The sequence below is a fragment of the Sciurus carolinensis genome, chromosome 17 (assembly GCF_902686445.1).
Source record: "Sciurus carolinensis chromosome 17, mSciCar1.2, whole genome shotgun sequence".
Lineage (NCBI taxonomy): Eukaryota > Metazoa > Chordata > Mammalia > Rodentia > Sciuridae > Sciurus > Sciurus carolinensis.
This window is the reverse complement of record NC_062229.1, coordinates 56,610,399-56,628,936: the sequence shown is the minus strand read 5'-3', so window position 1 is coordinate 56,628,936 and position 18,538 is coordinate 56,610,399. Positions and strand designations below refer to the sequence as shown.

Below are 18,538 nucleotides of genomic sequence, written 5' to 3'. Positions count from 1 at the left end.
AGCCAATCTCAAAATTCCAAAAGACAAATGATCTCACTGATAAGCGGATGATGACACATAATGGGGGGTGGGGGGGCAAGAATGGAGGAAGGAGGGACTGTACAGAGGGAAGAGGGGTGGGAAGGAAGGAAAAAAATAACAGAATGAATCAAACATCATTACCCTATGTAAATGTATGATTATGTAAATGGTATGCTGTTACTCCATGTACAAACAGAAATAACATGTATCCCATTTGTTTACAATAAAAATAAATTTTAAAAAATATAATATTTACAATTCTAAAAAAATACGCTTTCCATATTTTCTGGTTATGGGAATATGGAATGGGTAGTGGAAAAATGGGTATGGTCTGTTGACAAAAAAGTTTGAGTTGGGGTTGTAGCTCAGTGGTAGAGCACTTACCTAGCATATGTGAGGCACTGGGTTTCATCCTCAGTGCCACATAAAAATATATAAAATAAAGGTCAAAAAAAAAAAAGAAAGAAAGAAGGTTTGAAGAGCTTGGTATGTTTTCTCCTTGTTTTGCATATATGTTTGTGTACATTAACTATGTACTTACTATCTACTTTGAGTAGTTGCAGGGTAACATCACAACTTAGTCTTTGACAATAGTCAGTGAATTTAAGTAATAATACCACTGGCAATGAATACAATGACTTTTGGGATGATTTTTGGGAAAGAATGAGAACTATTTCACTTATATGAAGGATAGCTGCAATCCTGTAGGTGGAAAGACGGTGGTTTTGTAGTATGGAATTTCAAATGAGGATACAAGGGAGCACACAGATGCTGATTAGACTAAGTGCTGAACTCCTACTGTCTCTCAGTTCTAGAACTACCCTACTTTGTCCTGCTTTGTGTTGTATGATCCATGTGTAAGTTTTCTTAGGCAAAGGGGGCCATATTATAGAGAATTAAATCTTCAGCAGGAATAGAAAGATGTTCTCATATGTTTGACACCTAGGAAAGAGCCCTTTCACAGCTCATTTTTAGTTTTCTTAGGCTGGACACAGTGGCACACACCTATAATCCCATTGACTCAGGAGGCTGAGGCAGGAGGATAGCAAGTTCAAAGCCAGCCTCAGCAACCTAGCAAGACTATCTCAAAATAAATAAAGAGCTGGAGATACGGTTCAGTGGTTAAGCACCCCTGGTACCAAGGGGGGAAAAAAAAAGCACCTACATGATTTGCTTAGCTCTACGCAGTCAAGAACAGCCCAACTGGAAAACCACCACACTGGTTCAAAGAGTTATCTAACCTACACTGCTTCAGAAGGCAGTCCAGGATTATCATATTACTGTTTCACACTTTTAATATGCCCTGAGTCTGCTTTCAGGGTCACTGAGCTTTCTATCTAGACCGGAGATCTGGAAATGCTTTTTGTAAAGAGTTGGATGGTATCAGGTTCTGAGGTTTCTGTCACATTTTCTTCTGTTTTATTTTCTTAAAAAATAAAAGTAAAAACTTTTAAAGAACTGAAAAACTATTCCTAGCTCAAGACTTCTGTCTGCTGACATAGACTGCTGTGTCAACATATTTTTCCCCATCAGTTACAAAGTTATATAGATTATTACAGTCTACCACAGTTGCTTTGCCCTAACCTTCAAGGCTCAATTTTGCAAAATGCCTGGATTTACAGAAAAACATATTGTGTCCAGTAAAAAATGCTAAATAGAAAGATATATTAGAACCAATACGTTTTAACTTAATTTCAAGTTGTGACTATATAATTTACATTTATTTAACAGTACAACATAGAACAAAAACCTAAATACAAATCAGCAAACCTAATGAAAAGAAAATTACCTGCAAAATTCTTCATTACCACGAAGTATAAATGGATTTACCTGAGCACTTCTATTTCTTCTGCTGTGTATCTCTGTCCTTGTGCATCACATGACTGTGGACTTATAAATGGCTGAGGTCTTTCAAGGAAGGGATTAGGTCCTAGTGGAAAATGTGTTCTCACTGGTGGTGGCTTTGGTTTAATATTTGCAGACTTGACCTTGCAAAATGGTTTTGTCAAAGGTTCACTCAACGCTTCTGCTCTATAATAGAGGCACACAAACACACACAAAGTTCTAGTTTTTCTTTTCACATGAAGCTTTTAGGAAACAAAATTTACTCCAAGCACCCCTAATGGAAAACTGGCATATTAAATTCTTACAAAGCAATCAAAATTTGGACTATTTAAGCTAATCCCTTGGGTAAGTAAACATTTTTGCAAATAATATTTTATTGACAACATTAACACATCTGATACTAAGCAAGAAAAAGAATATACAAGAATGTATAAAATAATCCCTGCCCTTAAGGTACTCAAGGTTTTATCAGAAAAAAAAGGCAACTGCATCAAAATGACAGATGCCAGGATAGAAGTACTACCTGCATAACAAATTATAGATTTAATGATTAGGAAGAGAGGCCGAGTAAGGGAAGGTTGCTTTGAAACAATGCTTGAGCCACAGAATTGTTCACCTGGGGAATGAGAAAAGGTTTTTTTGGGGGGTGGTACTGGGTACTGAACTCTATGGTGCTCTCAACTGAGCTACATCCCCAGTCCTTTTTATCTTGAGACAGTCTCACTAAGTTGCCAAGGTTGGCCTTGAACATGCAATCCTCTTGCTTCAGCCTCCCAAATAGCTGGGGTAACAGGTATGTGCCACTATACTCAGTAAGAAAGCATTTATACTGAGAAGAGCATGCACAAAATGTGCAGAAGTATGAAATAGCATAGAGTGTAGAGGTAATTTCAAAAGAATGGATATAGCCCTTATGAAATACACAAATGAGAGGCAGCAGGTGATGAGACAAGAGGAAGGCAGGGGTTGGATCACAGAAGGTCTACATGATATGCAAGTGAATTTTGACTTTGCTCTGTCAAAGAACAAGCTAAAAAGCAGAAGTTCTTAATCTGAAGTCCATATATGAACTTCAAGAGTCTTGTGAACACTCAGCTGGGCACAGAGGCACACGCCTGTAATCCCAGCAGGTAGGGAGGCTGAGGCAGGAGGATCCCAAGCAAGTTCAAAGCCAGTCTCAGCAACTTAGTGAGGCCCTAAGCCACTCAGCAAGACCCTGTCTCTAAACAAAATATAAAAAGGGCTGGAGGGGCTGGAAATATAGCTCATGGTAAAGTGCTTACCTTGTAAGCACAAGGCCCTGGGTTCGATCCCCAGCACCACAAAAAAAAAAAAAAAAAAAAAAGATGTGCTCAGTGGTTAAGTGCCCCTGGGTTCAATCCCTAGTATCAAAAATGAAAAAACAATAAAAGAATCTTGTGAACACTCTGAAATTATATGCAAAAAAATTTTTATGTACATTTTCCTATAAAGTGGACCCATAATTTTCAACAGATCCTCAAAGGAACCCACAATTCTCACACACACACCTTTTCCTTAGAAGACGCACTTGGTTGGGAATACTGGATGATGGGTTACCTACATAGGTAATGAAAGTCGGTTATGATGCTAACTGGTCAAAGAAGTCAAGATGAAGACAACTATGTGTCAAATGCTCCTATTTTCATGAATTTATGGAAACAAACTAAAGGTTAATTGATGGTGGTGATGAAAAGGAGGAATGATTGTTATACCTTAATTAAAAAAAAAAAAGCTGAGGGTTGTATAGCTATTTAGTCAGCATTCAAAAGGAAATAGTTAAATAATTCATGCTATACATATAAATGCAATCTCCATTCTTTTCCTTTCAAGAGGTGTAATTATCTTGGGCAAAACTACTCATTCTTTCAACAAGTATCTAAAGAGCACACACTATATGTCAGGCAAGGTGCTTGGTGATAGCACTGAACAAAATAGGCTACATTCTCTGTCCTCACAGAACTTTCATTTAGGGAATAAGTGTTCTAAACTTTCAGTTTAGAAAGAGTTATGGGGAAGAACATTAGAAGAGAATAGGCAGGATAAAAGTGCTGGGGCAGTTTTGGTTTTAAATCCAACAGCTAGGGCAGACCTCAATGAAAAAGCTGATACTTGAGCTTGGAGTGAAAGAGCTACTATATGGTATAATTTGGAGAATGGGTATGGTTGGAAGCAGTATCATTCTCAGCCTATTTTTCACAGTAGCTCTAGAAGTTTTTCTGAAAGATTTCCTCTTTGGAAGTCTGAGATTACACAATGCACAGAAGTCTTTCATTATAAGAATCATAGTCATTTCTATTCTCTGTATATTAAAAAACTAAAAACATGTCTTGACTAATGGGTTATTTCTTGAGTTTAAAGCAAAGAACTAGAGAAAGAAGGTAGGACATCTGGATCTCAGTTCAAAGATGAAGGTTTTTTACTATGATCTCTACCATGCATTAAGACAAATCTGTTATGTAATAAGTAACACAATACATGCTATCCATGGATAAGAACTTTAGAGACCAAAACTCACCTATCTAGTGCCTGTCGAGCCAACTGTTTCAGTTTATTTTGCAAGGTTTTATCAGCAGTTTCATAAGACTTAAGAGAAAAAAAAAAATTTAAAGCATAATTATTTTTAATTGATCCATAATCCTAGGCAAAAAAATTCAATGTACAATATAGTTCTTGAAATTGATAAGAAAAAAATGACATTTTAGTTTATCTTTAAAGGCTATGACTTAAAAAAGTGTTGAAAACTTGTCACTGAGGTGAACTTAAAAACTATTAAATGTGGACAAGTGCTAAACAGACCACAACTGTACAACCATTGGAAGGCTGAGTGGCAGGAACCTCAGGAGAACACTTACCTATGGTCTAAGACACTCACAAAAATCAGGATAGTGTCTCTGAACACTACCAAAATCTGGCACTGTGTGAGACACTAAGAATACCAGTCTACCACTTTACTTCTTCCTTCCCAATGCACTGCTCTCTCAAGTACCACATGCCCTCTGAAGCAGAGACCCAACTAAGGCTCTGCAGGGAACAATAAAAGCCACTCAGCATATACATTTGACATTGAAAATTAGTAAAATGCTCCTAAACCACTACCTTATTTTTTACTGCATAAAATTGAAAAAAATAGAATTCCAAACCATAGATTTGTGATGAATTCTTCCTATAGAAAGATAAGTTAACTACTAGGGCATAAAGATTTTTAAAAAATAGTAATTAAAAAAAAATCGCCTAGTGACTCAATCTTAATAGTAACAAAATTTTAACAAGCTGTGTAAAAACCCATTACTAACTTTCTACCCTTCATCATCTTTTAGAAGGTTTAGTTACATTTATAATGGCAGAATAATTCTTCTTTGAGGAATTAACTATAACTCATTAGTAAAGGAAAAAATTTCTTCTCTTTTTTTTGGGGGGAGGGGGTACTGGAATTGAACTCAGGGTGATTTACCACTGAGCTACATCCCCAACCTTTTTCATTTTTATTTTAAAAAGGGGTCTTGTTAAGTTGCTTAGGGCCTCAATAAGTTGCTGAGGCTGACCTGGAACTTGGATCTTCCTGCCTCAGCCTCCCAAGTCTTGGGAATTACAGGTGTATGCCACCACACCCCCTTTTTAAAAATTTTTATTAATTTTTTTTTTTTGTGTGTGGTCCTGGGGATTGAACCCAGGGCCTTGTGCATGCGAGGCAAGCACTCTACCAACTGAGCTATATCCCCAGCACTATTTTTTATTTTGAGACAGGGTCTTGCTAAGTTGCTGAGGCTGGCCTCTAACTTGTGATCCTTTTGCTTCACCCCCAAGTGGCTGGGATTATGGGTATGCACCACCATGCTCAACAACAAAGGAAGAAATTTCTGAACATAATTCTAAGAAGTTAAACGTGAAGCTATACATACGGTTTTCAGACAGAGATCCACAGCTTCTGTATACAACTCTATAGCATCTTCAACATTCCCTTTCTCATCTTCATCAAAAGCTTGTGTAACGAGGAAATGGGCACGCTCTAGGTCCAACTGATGTTTTGATTTCAAAGGATCGGCACTCTTTGACTGAACTAGGATGGCAGGGGGGACATATGTAAATAAGAAATATTACTTAAATATAGTCAGAGAAACAAAATACCATTTTAATTCGTTTGAGATCTTTTTACCAAACTCTATACGCCTTCATTTAAAAAGCTTACCAAGGTATTTTTTGTTAAATCCTTAAAAAAGTACTAATCTCCCCCACCTCAGCTTTTTTTTTTTTTTGGATACTGGGTATTAACTCAGGGGCATTTATAATACTACTAAGCTACACCTTCAGCCCTTTTTATTTTTTGAGACAGGACCTTGTTAAGTTGTTGAGGCTGGCCACAAACCTGTAATCCCCTTGTCTGTCTCCCAAACTGCTGGGATTATAGTCCTTCACTTTTTAATCTTAATTTTAAGGCCAAACAAAACAAAGCATTGGGGGGTGGAGGGATGCACTATTTGATTCATCACACAAGAGACACAGAGATCAGAAAAATAAAAAACTGTTAATTTTTTCCCTGAATTTTCCTCCCTACCAGCACTCCCTTCATCTAAAAAAATGAAACAAGTCTTCCTCACATTCCCCTCCCACCCTAAAAACAAAACAAAAACCTGGAAAACACAAAACCTTAAAAAGTCCTGTTATATTTTAAGTAATTTTTTTTCAGTAAAGACAATAATTGTGTAATATAATATACTAGGCCCTAATGATAAAGTTCCTGCTTTTCTAAGTCATCTGGATACAGAAAACTAACATATACTCTTACTGCTCTTTGAAACAACTATTTCCATTTTTTTTTTTTTTAATTTTTTAATTTTTTCAGTACTGGGAATTGAACGTAGGGTCTTGTGTGCATGCAAGGCAAGTAAGTGCTCTGCTATTGAGCTACACCCACCACTCCCTTTCCACTTGTTTTGTTTTAGTGCTTATTATTTACTATTATTGTTTTTAGTGCACTGTACTAACACTGGGAATCATTGTGACATATTCATAAATGCATATAACAGTTTTGTCCATTTCAAAGCCCAATGTTATCCACCTTCATTTGTTTTTAATGTAAAGATATGTCTTTATAAGAAATTATAAGAATAAAGATCTGTTACAACAACTAAAAGACAACCCAACTAAAAAGTGAACAAAATATCTCAACAGACATCTCTCCAAAGAAGACATTCAAATAACTGAGTGGCACATAAGAAGATGTTTAACATCATCAGCCATCAAACAAGTACAAATCAAAACCATGATGAGATGCTACTTTATACTCATCAGCATGGCTAGAATAAAATACGCAATAGCCTGTTGGTAAGGATGTGAAGGAACCAGAAACCTGCTATGTTCCTGGTGGAACTGTAAAATGGTTAGCAGCTTTGGAAAACAGTGTGGCGGTTAATCATATAGTAATCCTATTACTCATCAATTCCATTCCTGGGTATACATCCAAGAGAACCGAAAACAGCACTTTTCCACAGGAAAACTTCTACACAAGTGATTGTAATAGCATTATTCACAATAGTCAAAAGGTGGGGGGAAAAACCCAAACTCCTATCAACTGATGAATGGATAAACAAAATGTAACAAATCAATACAATGAAATATTAGTCAGCCATAAAAAGGAATGAAGGACTGACACATGCTACAACATTGAAAAACCTTAAAAACATTAAACTCAGTGAAAGAAGCCAGACAACAAAGAGGATTAAATTATTTCATACTGGATGAAAGCATTGATATGAAATATCCAAAACAGGTAAACCTAGAGAGATAGGAAGTAGATTAGTGGTTGTTAGGGGTGAAGTGTTGGAGGAATGAGAAGTAACTGTAAAGGATAAGGGGTTCCTTTTAAGGTTACAAAAGTGTTCTAAAATTAAATAGTGGTGATGCTTAAACAACTCTGGAAATACACTGAAAATCAATGGATGTTATAATTTAAAGGTGAATTTTATGGTGTATGAATTATATCTCAATAAACCCATTATATCTTAAAAGTTTTTTTTTTTTTTTTTTTTTTAAATATATTTTCTTAGTTTTTTGTTTTGGTTTTCTTGATCTGGCATGGGAGATTGAACCCAGAAGTGCTTTACCACTAAGTTAAGTCCCAAGTCCTTTTTTATTTATGATTTTCAGACAGGCAAAATGAGTAGATTATAAATAGAGCTGTAACCTAAACGGCCCATTCTAGTTTGAATGGACCACCTGGTTACCAGTAACTATAGGCAGGTGGGACATGGATGGAGGTGGGTCACTGAGAGCCTGGAAGGGTTCATTCTCCTTGCAGCTCCTTGCCCCTTCCCTCTCTCTCTCTGCTTCCTGGCTGCCATGAATGGAGCAGCACTCCCTCACCACACCCTTCAGCCATGATGTTCTGTCTCACCTTGGTCACCAAGCAATGGACTGGGCTGACCACGAACTAAACCTCTGGAACTGTGAGTCAAAATAAACTTTCCCTCCTCTAAATTGTTCTTGTAAGGTATTTTGGTCACAGCAACAAAAAGCTGACTAACACACGAGCTATTCTAGATCTCTGCTTGTATGTCACTTTCCCAAGATATGATTTTCGTAAAATATTCAGCCAAGGTTTGGAAGTAGAAGACACTGATAGAGACTTTATCTATTGCTGAAATCTTTAAACACTGGAGATTAGTCACTTAACATTAATATCAAAAGAGGGCATATGTCAGATATTTAAAAAGCAAATTCTAACAGGATCCCATCCTAACATTGCCAATGGCAAATTGTTTGAACACAGATCATCCACTATCTAATCCACCATCTCTGCACCTCTAGAAAGTTAGAATATTGGAGTTTATTATCTCTAAGGTTTCTCTTATAGATCTATTGTTTATTTGCATATTATGATTTTTCAAGAGGAATGAGCAGAAAGAGTATGAAGGTCAAGATCCATAGAAAAGAACAGAAGAGAAACCCAGAACAGATGTAATGGCAGAGAAGGAAAAAAAAAAAAAAAAAAAATTAGTGACATGTTTAGTAGTCTTTTACTAACCTGCTGAATGTAGAGCCTGAACTCTTTCCAGATACTCATTTATTTTTTCTTGAATATGTTCTAGGCTTGATCCTGCCATCTCAGCATAAATTAAGGCTTGTGCAGCTTCCTAAAAATAAAAAAATAAAAAATTAAAAGGAATCTAACATATGCATTATAATTTCAATTTCCATCATCATTTTCTAATTCACCATTGGTTTCCATGAATAATAATCTTAAGATACTTTTTTTCATAATAAGTTACATAATCCTCTAATACCTTTTCTACCTTTTTCAATGCTCTCACAATTTTCATATGCTATTAAAAATTTAAGAACTCAAGTATAAGGGATTTACTATAAACATTTTTTAGAATAGTTGTGGTTCACAAGTTTTATGTTTTCCTTATTGCACAGATCATATTTAAAAGTGTTTACCTTGAAAAGGTATACTAAACCTTAAAAGCATTAAACAGGGGTTGAGGATATACCTTTGGCAAAATGCTTGCCTAGCATGTGTGAGGCCCTGGGTTCACTCCCTAGCACCACCAAAGACAAAACAAGAGCATTAAAACAATAACCACCAAAATTAAATATCAAGAAAAGATTGCAAAAAATATATAAAGATTAAATCTCAGTAGAACAAAGTATTTTTCTCCTCAGAAAATACTGTCAAACAGTGAAAGACATTAAAGCAGATTTCACTTATATGAAATAATTAAGAAAACCTCAATTATTCTTCCAGTTATTTCATAACCTTCACAGCCAGTTGTGAGGAAGAGTTTCCATTCTCTCTACCACTATCCCAAGAAGGTTACGGATACTACCACCTAGAAAGAGCACAAATTTCTCTGACTCACAGAACTTTCTCTGCAATAACCAAAGCATGTACTACACTTCATGGGGCCTCATGCCTGTTTCCAAAGAAGTCGTACAAAGTGTCACTTACTTAATCCTGTTATTTGAGCAGGAATTCTTTCACTGAACCTAGTGAAATAGATGAAAAAAGCGCAAGTTTGACCCCATTGGAAATTCAGCCTAAAGGCTGTGGGGTAGAAATGGTAGTACTTCTTCAGATTCCGCAACTTACATATTTCAAGGGAGGGGAAAAAACCCTTTAAATTTTTTTTTTTTTTTTTTTTTTTTGGAGGTATTGGGGATCGAACCCAGGGCCTTGTGCTTACAAGGCAAGCACTCTACCAACTGAACTATCTCTCCAGCCCCCCTTTAAATCTTTACATGCAAACATTAAATACTGTATCTTATAAAATGCTATTATCTAAATACAAAGTTAAAACTAACCTCAATAAACTTAATGTCTTATCTATAAATTATATAAATAATATATATTACATAATGCATAATATATGTAATATATTACCCCTTTAGTTTTCTTGCACAAATAATGATATTCAGATAATTATTTTGCTTTAAAAAAGTCAAATTTTAGGCCAGGTGCAGTGGCACACACCTATAATCTCAGCAACTGAAGAGATTGAGGCAGAAAGATCATGTGTTCAAAGTCAGCCTTAGTAACTTAAAGAGGCCCTAAGTAACTTAGTGGAGACTCTGTCTCAAAATAAAAAATAAAAAGGGCTGGGGATGTGTCTCACAGGATAAGCACCCCTGGATTAAATTCTTGGTACCAAAAAAAAGCGCCAAATTTTAAAATTGATCTTCTCAATCTTATTTTACTCATTTATGTTCAAAAGTGACTAAGAACTTGCTTAGAGAACAGCATCAGGGCAAAAAACACTAAACGTATCAAGTCTAAACAGTTTCTGAATGTACGACTATTTTTTTTTTTAACTTTCTTAAGGATGAAATATTCTTCCTAAGTGACCATGCACATAATTCTACAGGAAAACACAAAGCATTGCAGAATTTCTCTTGCTTTAGAAAGTTATTTTTATATGGCACTATTTTAACCTATTAGTATTTGTCAACACTATTTCACAAAACTTTTTCTTTTAAAGAAATAGCGCCATATTGTCAAAAGTCCAAAAAAAAAAAGTTTCTGAAACCAAAAGTCTCTAAAGATGATAAAATGAAGGCAATAAAATATTAGAAGCAAACCATGCTTTACTATTAGTACATATGCTTATGAGAAAATGACTACTGTATTATCAAAGCCTGACATTCTTTCTAGAAGGGATGACAATATGAGGATACAGCTATCTTCCTCCTCTGACCAGGGCTGGAGGAATCTTTGCAAATCCTCAGTACTGGCGAGAAGAGAATGGACTACAGAAGCTCATAACCTTTAATTTAACAATTCTGCCTCCAATAATGCATCCAAAAGAAATATCAAGTAAATGTGCAAAGCCTTAGTTATAAGAATATTAATTGCACCACTACTTAGGATGCTGAAAAATCAGAATGAAACTAAATGCACAGTAGGTTGTAAGCAAATTATGGTCCATGCACACGTGCAATACTATGCAACTGATATTAAAATATCATAACTTAGTGATTTGGGAAAACATTCTAATGAGAAGAGGTTTAAGAAACAGCATAATGGGGCTGGGGATGCAGTTTCAGTGGTAGAGCATTTGCCTGGCACTTGAGAAGCCTTGGGTTCAATACACAGCACCGGAAAAAAAAAAAAAAGTAAAATTAGTACGATCCAAGTTTGTAAAAAAATTATATATACACATATATGCACAGAAAAACCACAGGATACGCATCAAGTACTAGAATAAAGGATGGGTTTATTATTTTTTTACTTATTTTCTTCAACATACATTATTTTTGTATGTATCACAGACTCCTTCCCGCCGGCCATTAATCATTGCCAAGGGACGAAGAGAATCAGCTACCGACTCCCATCCCTAACTACTCCCGGCACAAACAACTCGACAGTGGGCATTTGCCAGCGAAGATTGCAGCTAGAGAAGCGCTCGCTCCTACGCGGCGACTCGGGCTCCGCACAGAGGCCAGAGCCCAGGTGGGTGTTAGAAAAAGCAAAGCCAAGGGGCCGGGCCACCTTCGTACCTGGACCCCGCCCCTCCGCCTCAGGCTCCGCCGGACCCCGACTCCAGAGACTCGGCCCTACCTTATAGTAAAACACCGCCTCCGAGTAGCGGCCTTCGTGGTCGCGCTGCACCGCCAGCCGAGCGAACTGCACGGCGTCCCGCTCCAGCGCCGTCGCGTCCATGGCGCCGAGGTCCCGCGCGGGAGAACGGACCCGGGTCCTAGACGCAGGACAGCTCTTCGTGGGCCGCGGGGAGCCGCGGCAAGGACTCCGGAGCGCCGCGGAAGGAGCAGGAGAATTTACTTTCGCTGGTGGAGGAAAGAAAGCGGGCCTTCCCCGCTCGGGCCGCGGTAACGCCGCGGCTCGTACGCGCAGACCCGGCTAGCAGCCCTCCGGGCCGTCCCACTTCGCGTCCCTAGCCCCGCCTACCAGCCGCAACGCGCAGGCGCAGCCCGGCCCTCTGGAGTATCTCTGGAGCCAGCGCTGCCCCCGCCGGGATCACGGGTGTGCGCGGGCGGTGGGTGGGGCCAGGACCGTGGCGGGGCGGTGACCTGTCGCTGCGCACGTGACCACAGCGTCGCCCCGCATTGGACGAACGTCGGCAGGTGTCGTGCCCGAACTGTGGGCGTCTTCGCCGTCTGCGTGGAGGTAGCAGTGAAGGTGCCAGCTGTTGCTGTTGACTTTGGGCAGGAGGGGAGCATGCGCCTTGCGAATCCTTCAAGTGTAAAGGGTAGGCGTAATGAGCCAATAAGGAGCAACTCCCCACTCCAGCAGGACTGGATTGAAAATAAATTAGGGACGTAAAGTGAAGATTTAAGGTTCTTTTGACTTGCTACGATAACATATCCCCCACTGACCATTACCCTGTATAGCCCCAAGTGTATACCTAGGTACGGTATTTGAAATATCAATAAACTAGGTGGTATATTTTCGTTTTTAAAAAATTGTTACTCAGATTTTCCCAGATTTATTTTCCTCAATTGCGGGGTTTTGTCGTTTGGTTTATGCAGTGCTGGGAACATGTACCTATCCTTAGTTTATTGTTGCAGTAATTAAACAACTAGGTGATTATTTAATGTGTTGTCTTCCTTAAAAACCTAAATTCAGCTGGGTGTGGTGGCATGCGCCTGTAATCCCAGTGACTTTGGAGGCAGAGGCAGGAGGACGGCAGGTTCAAAGCCAGCCTCAGCAACTGTGAAGCACTAAGCAACTGCGACCCTGTCTCTAAAAAATTACAAAATAGGGCTGGTGATGTGGCTCAGTGGTTGAGTGCCCCCTGTCAATCCCCGTACCAAAAAACAAAACAACAACAACAAAAACCCTATATTCAGCAACAATAAAGATGAATTTTGATGAAACTCAAAACTCATGCTGAGTCAAAGAAGTAAACCTTGACAAGATTGTATACTGTATGATTCCATTTATAAGAAACATTAGAAAAGACTAATCTGTAGTGTTAGAAGATTAATGGTTGAGAAGGTATATAAAGGAATCTTTTGGAATGATAGAAATGTTTTATATCTTGGTGGTGGTGTCAAAATGTATGCATTTGTCAAAACTTGTCAAACTACATTTTTTGTTATAAAAGAGAGAACTTGCTTTATTTTTTCATCCTTCTTATTACCAAAAGCAGTAATGAGTCATCCTTGATAATACATATTCTGGTATTCAAACTTCATCAAATTCAAACAATGATCTAAATAACTTCATTTTTTATTGCTTGTTTTATTTAGTTATACATGATAGCAGAATGTCAAACTACATTTTAAATGTGAATTTTTAATTTTTGTTAATTATACTTCAATAAAAAATTTAAGTCATTTGGCCTGCATGTAAGTGGGATTCTCGTTTCTTAATTTCTCTGTTTTAGTTAGCTTTTTCACTGCTGTGACTAAAGGACCCAACCAGAACAGTTGTAGAGGTGGGAACTTTTATCCAGGGGCTCACAATTTCAGAGGTCTTAGTGCATAGAAGGCCGGCTCCATTCCTCAGGGCTCCAGGTGAGGTAGATCATCATGTTGGAAGAGTGTGGTGGGAAGGAAGCAGCTCACATGATGATCAGAAAGTAGGGAGAAGGTGGGACTCTACTCACTGGATACAATGATATACCCCAAAGCCACACCCCCAATGCCCCACCCTCCAGCCACACTCCCCCTGCCTTCCTTACCACTCAATTAATCCCATCAAGTGATTAATTCACTGATTAGGTTAAGGTTCTGGTAACCCAATAATTTCTACATGAACCTTCTTGAATTGTCTCACAAGTGAGCTTTTGGGGGACACCTCACATCCAAACCATCACACTCTGTTCACATTTAGTGAAGTTAAAAATAATAACAAAAACAACTACTGTCTCATTGAGCTATTGTAAAGAACACAGGTAAAGAATCTGACTGTACCTGGCACTAAGATGGCTCTCAGAGTTAGCTGCTATAGTTTTATAACTGAAGCAGGAATGGTTTTTGTTTTTGCCAGTTTGATACCAGCATTTAGAACAAGTCTTGGTCCAGAGGAGGTATTGCACATACTTGTAAATGTTGGAATAGTAAACTTCCCTACTCCCATATACTTAAACCTTGTCTCTCTTTGTTCTGAAGAATGAAATCTAAATTCCTTGGCACAAAGTAAAAGGTCCTTCAGTGCATGAGCTCAGGCCATTTTCTCAGTGTGTTTCAATCACTGCCTTGAATAAACTCGCCCTCAAGCTATGAATGCAGTTTTACTCATAACAGGACTTGAGTGTTTAATGTTCCTCTTTTTCTCATAGAATTCCTAGTCCTCCATGCAGGCCTTTTACAGCACTCCCAGGTAGTTGTGACCCTATATTCCCTATAGTTGTGATCATATATTCCCTATAAGAACTTTAATACTTATTTCTAATTCAATAAACACTGAACACCAGGCACAGAATTCATCTTGCAGCATGACAGCCCTTTTCCATGTAGAGTTGAGACAGACCTGGAGAGAGGAGACCTTGATCAGCATGTAACTCCCCTGTTCAGGAAGCTCTCTCTGTTGATCATTGAATTCCTTGACCCTCCTACAAATGGCTTTATGGTCAGGAAAACAAAGCATAGTTTTGAAAGTCAAGCTCATAGAATCTATATTTAATCTATATTTAATTACACAATCTATTATTTAATCTGTATATGTTAGGATATGCATACTGTGTTAAATTCCACTGCAGGTGAGAGAAATAGCATCATCATCATCAGTATTTTAAAGTTGCCAACCAGGTGACAGTAATTTATTATTCCATTCAATGAATATTAAAAATTCTGTTGGTCAGGGACTAGGGGTTAAAACAAAATGATCCAAACAGCCCACAACTGCTATTGGTTCTTGGTAGTTGTCATCGCTTAAGAGGGAGAGGGACAATTCATGTATTTAGTACCGGATATGGATCAGTCAACAGGTAGAATCCCCATGGTTTAATTACTAAGAGAAATAAGGACTGGGAGGGGAACAGGAGCAGCCACTAAATCAGGTGTCTTAACACAGTGTCCCAGGAGAAGGAATGCCTCTGTGAAGCCCAAAGACAATAAGAGCAAAGCAGGAGAGGGAGAGAGGGGAATTTCAGGCTCAGCTAGAGGTAGAGTACTAGCTCAGGCTTTGAAGAGATTTAGATTCCCAGGGTCTGGCTGTGGGGAGAGACAGGAAATAAAACTTTGTTCTAATTGTGTTTCTGTAGGTCAGTGTGGAAATCTTCATTTCTGACAGATTCTGATAGGTGAAGCTGAGAGGCAGCTTGTATAGAGACTTCACTTTGAGAACCCTGCTCTAGAATTAAGAAGGAGGCATGGGCCAGGTTGCACCTGTAACCCCAGCAGCTCTGGAGACTCTGGCAGAAGGATCAAGGCCAGCCCCAGCAATTTAGCGAGGCTGTAGGTAACTTGGTTAGACCCTGTCTCAAAATAAAAAATAAAAAAGGTCTGGTGATGTGGCTCAGTGGTTAAGTGCCCCTGGGTTCAATCCCTGGAACAACAACAAAAAAGGCATGAGAAGGCCCACTTCCAGCCAAGATTTGTTTTAAAGAAAATATAATTTTAATTGATGTAGTAATCATACATATTGATGGGGTACAGTGTGGTATCTATGTATGTGTATAAGGTATATGATCAGATTAGGGTAACCAGCACATCTGTCATCTCAGACATTTATTTTTTTGTGCTGAGAATATTCAAAATTCTCTCTACCTAGCAATACCGCTAACCATGTTTCTATGATCCTGAAATTCCAGCTCTCAGGGAGAAAGTTGATCTTGCTAATAACCCCAAAGACAGGAATGAATTTATTTCCTTCCCTGTAGCCCCATCTGTACTGTACTTGGTCCTTGTATTTATATATAAATATATATATATGTATTATATATATTGTATATGTATGTATTATATATTACAAATAATAGATAATAATATAAACATAATATATAAAACATATTATTAGTATTACATATATGCATATATAAGTTGTAGATGGACTCGATACCTTTATTTTATTTATTTATTTTTATGTGGTGCTGAGGATTGAACCCAGTGCTTCATACTTGTTAGGCAAGTGCTCTATCACTGAGCTACAACCCCATCCCTGGGTCCCTGGTCTTGAAACTCCCTTCCTTCCTAATCCCTTTCTCAATGACCTTCAGGATACATGGTGTGTTGCTATTGGTTCTTGGTAGTTGTCATCTCTTAAGGGGAAGTGAGAGAATTCATGTATTTAGTACCAGTCATGCTGGATTTATGCAAAATTTTCCCCCACATTTTTCATTGGTGCTTTACAGTTGTACATGCTGATGGAATTTGTTGTTACATATTTGTATATGCACCGGATATGCAATATGACAATATAATTTGGCCAGTATCACTCCCCAGCACTTCCCCTACTAATCTCCCTTTTGGATTTATGCAAATTTATGGGAGCATACCGTCACCTGTGTTCCTGTGAGGCACTGCAGCTGAGTATGGCCCTGGTGGAACAGCTAAATGCTACTACTTCATGTGGTTTAGTCACTAATTTATTATTTCAACAAATATTTATTTAAAACACCTATCATGGGCTTGGGTTGTAGCTCAGTGGTAGAGTGCTTGCCTAGCACGTGTGAGGTACTGAGTTCAATCTTCAGCACCACATAAAAATAAATAAAGGTATCATGTCCATCTACAACTAAAAATATATTTTTTTAAATAAATCACCTACCATGACAAGGGATAGCTCAGTGGTAGATCATGTGCAAGACTTTGAATTCAATCGCCACTGCTGCAAAATAAATTATTTTAAGGAAAAAAATAATGACCATAATACTTAAAACAATGGTTTCCACTGCCAAGACTCTCAAGTGGTTCGTCTCTGAGGCAAAGGATGAAAATTTGAAGCAGTTGTAAGTAGGAAAGGAGGTGGGGGGGCTGCTGGGGGAGGTCAATGTCTCACCTAAAGAAGTCACTGCTTAACTCTGGGCAGTTCAAGGGAATGTGGGTCTAATTTTTTTTTTTTTTTTAATCAAGAGAAATTCAAATCTGGGTATAAAAATTCCTCATTTTTATAAAAGTGAAGTCACCTGTAAGCCAACATTGCACATTTACAGGCTACATTGGGCCCACATCCTGTGATTCTGATGCTTTACTTTGTACTTTCTTTATTCCTTTGCATAATTTTAGAGGCGTCTCAGAAAGAGAGGAGGTAAATGCTGATACCTATGGGGCGATGGTGTATAAAATCGGTATAGTCCTCCTTCCATGGGGTTTGTAAACTAGTTGGGGGACACAGACATGAATTTTTAAAATTCATTAGTAAAGGGATAATTATTCATTAGTAAAGGAATATTATATGTAGAGTGGTACTCCAAAACTAATCAACTCAGTTTTGTAAGAATTGATGAAAGGGAAACTAACCTTAGAGGGTCTGGGAACACTTGCCTCAAGAGAATTGCTTGTACAATAGCCTGTGGCCAGTGTATGTTATGTTTTTTTTTTTTTTTAGACATGAGTATCCCCCAAAAGCTCATGTATAAGACAATGCAAGAATTGTCTGAGATTATGAGAGCCTTAGCCTAATTAGTGGATTAATCCACCGATAGGGATTAACTGGGTGATAACTGCAGGCAGGTAGGGTATGACTGGAGGAGGTAGGTCACTGGGGATGTGCCTTTGGGGTTTATATTTTGCCCCCAGTGAGTAGAAGTCTCTCTGCTTCCTGTTGCCACGTCCTGAGCCATTTTATTCCTTCATATCCTTTTGCCATGATGTTCTGCCTCACTTTGGGTCCTGAACTATAGAGTCAGCTGTCTATGTACTGAGACCTCTGAATCCATGAGTTAGAATAAATTTGTTCTCCTGTAGAATAAAGTTGTTCTCCTCCATATTGTTCTTGTCAGGTATTTTGGTCACAGCAACAACAACAAAAAAAGCTGACTAAAACAGCCGGTGACACTGGAGGAGAGAGAGCTGGCAGGATGAGACACACAGAAAGCGGAGGGAGGTGAAGCGGGAGGACAGGCACCAGACCATGCCAGGCTTTGTAGGCAATGTTTAGGATCCGGGTTCCTATCATAACTCTCAGTACACCATTGTAGACCACTCAATCTTATTTTAGTTTCTGAGTTTCTTTATAGAGAAGTTCTAAATATTTGAAAAGATTGATATTTCAATGACTTCTAGCCTGTATTAGTGACCTTCCAAAGAA

The 18,538-nt window shown here is 38.3% G+C and overlaps 1 protein-coding gene across 2 annotated transcripts in view; it reads right to left on the bottom strand.

The window, feature by feature from the left end:
* Capn7 (calpain 7) overlaps positions 1–12,284 on the bottom strand; it is a 39,646-nt gene extending 27,362 nt beyond the window's left edge. For both annotated transcript variants that reach the window (XM_047531409.1, XM_047531410.1), the window contains exons 1-5: positions 11,942–12,284; positions 8,909–9,017; positions 5,787–5,944; positions 4,403–4,470; positions 1,852–2,052 (exon numbers count right to left, since the gene is read on the bottom strand). In XM_047531409.1, the coding sequence (XP_047387365.1) occupies positions 1,852–2,052; positions 4,403–4,470; positions 5,787–5,944; positions 8,909–9,017; positions 11,942–12,043 (638 nt within the window). In that variant the 5' untranslated portion in view covers positions 12,044–12,284. The remainder of the gene's footprint in view (positions 1–1,851; positions 2,053–4,402; positions 4,471–5,786; positions 5,945–8,908; positions 9,018–11,941) is intronic.
* Positions 12,285–18,538: the final 6,254 nt, after the last annotated feature.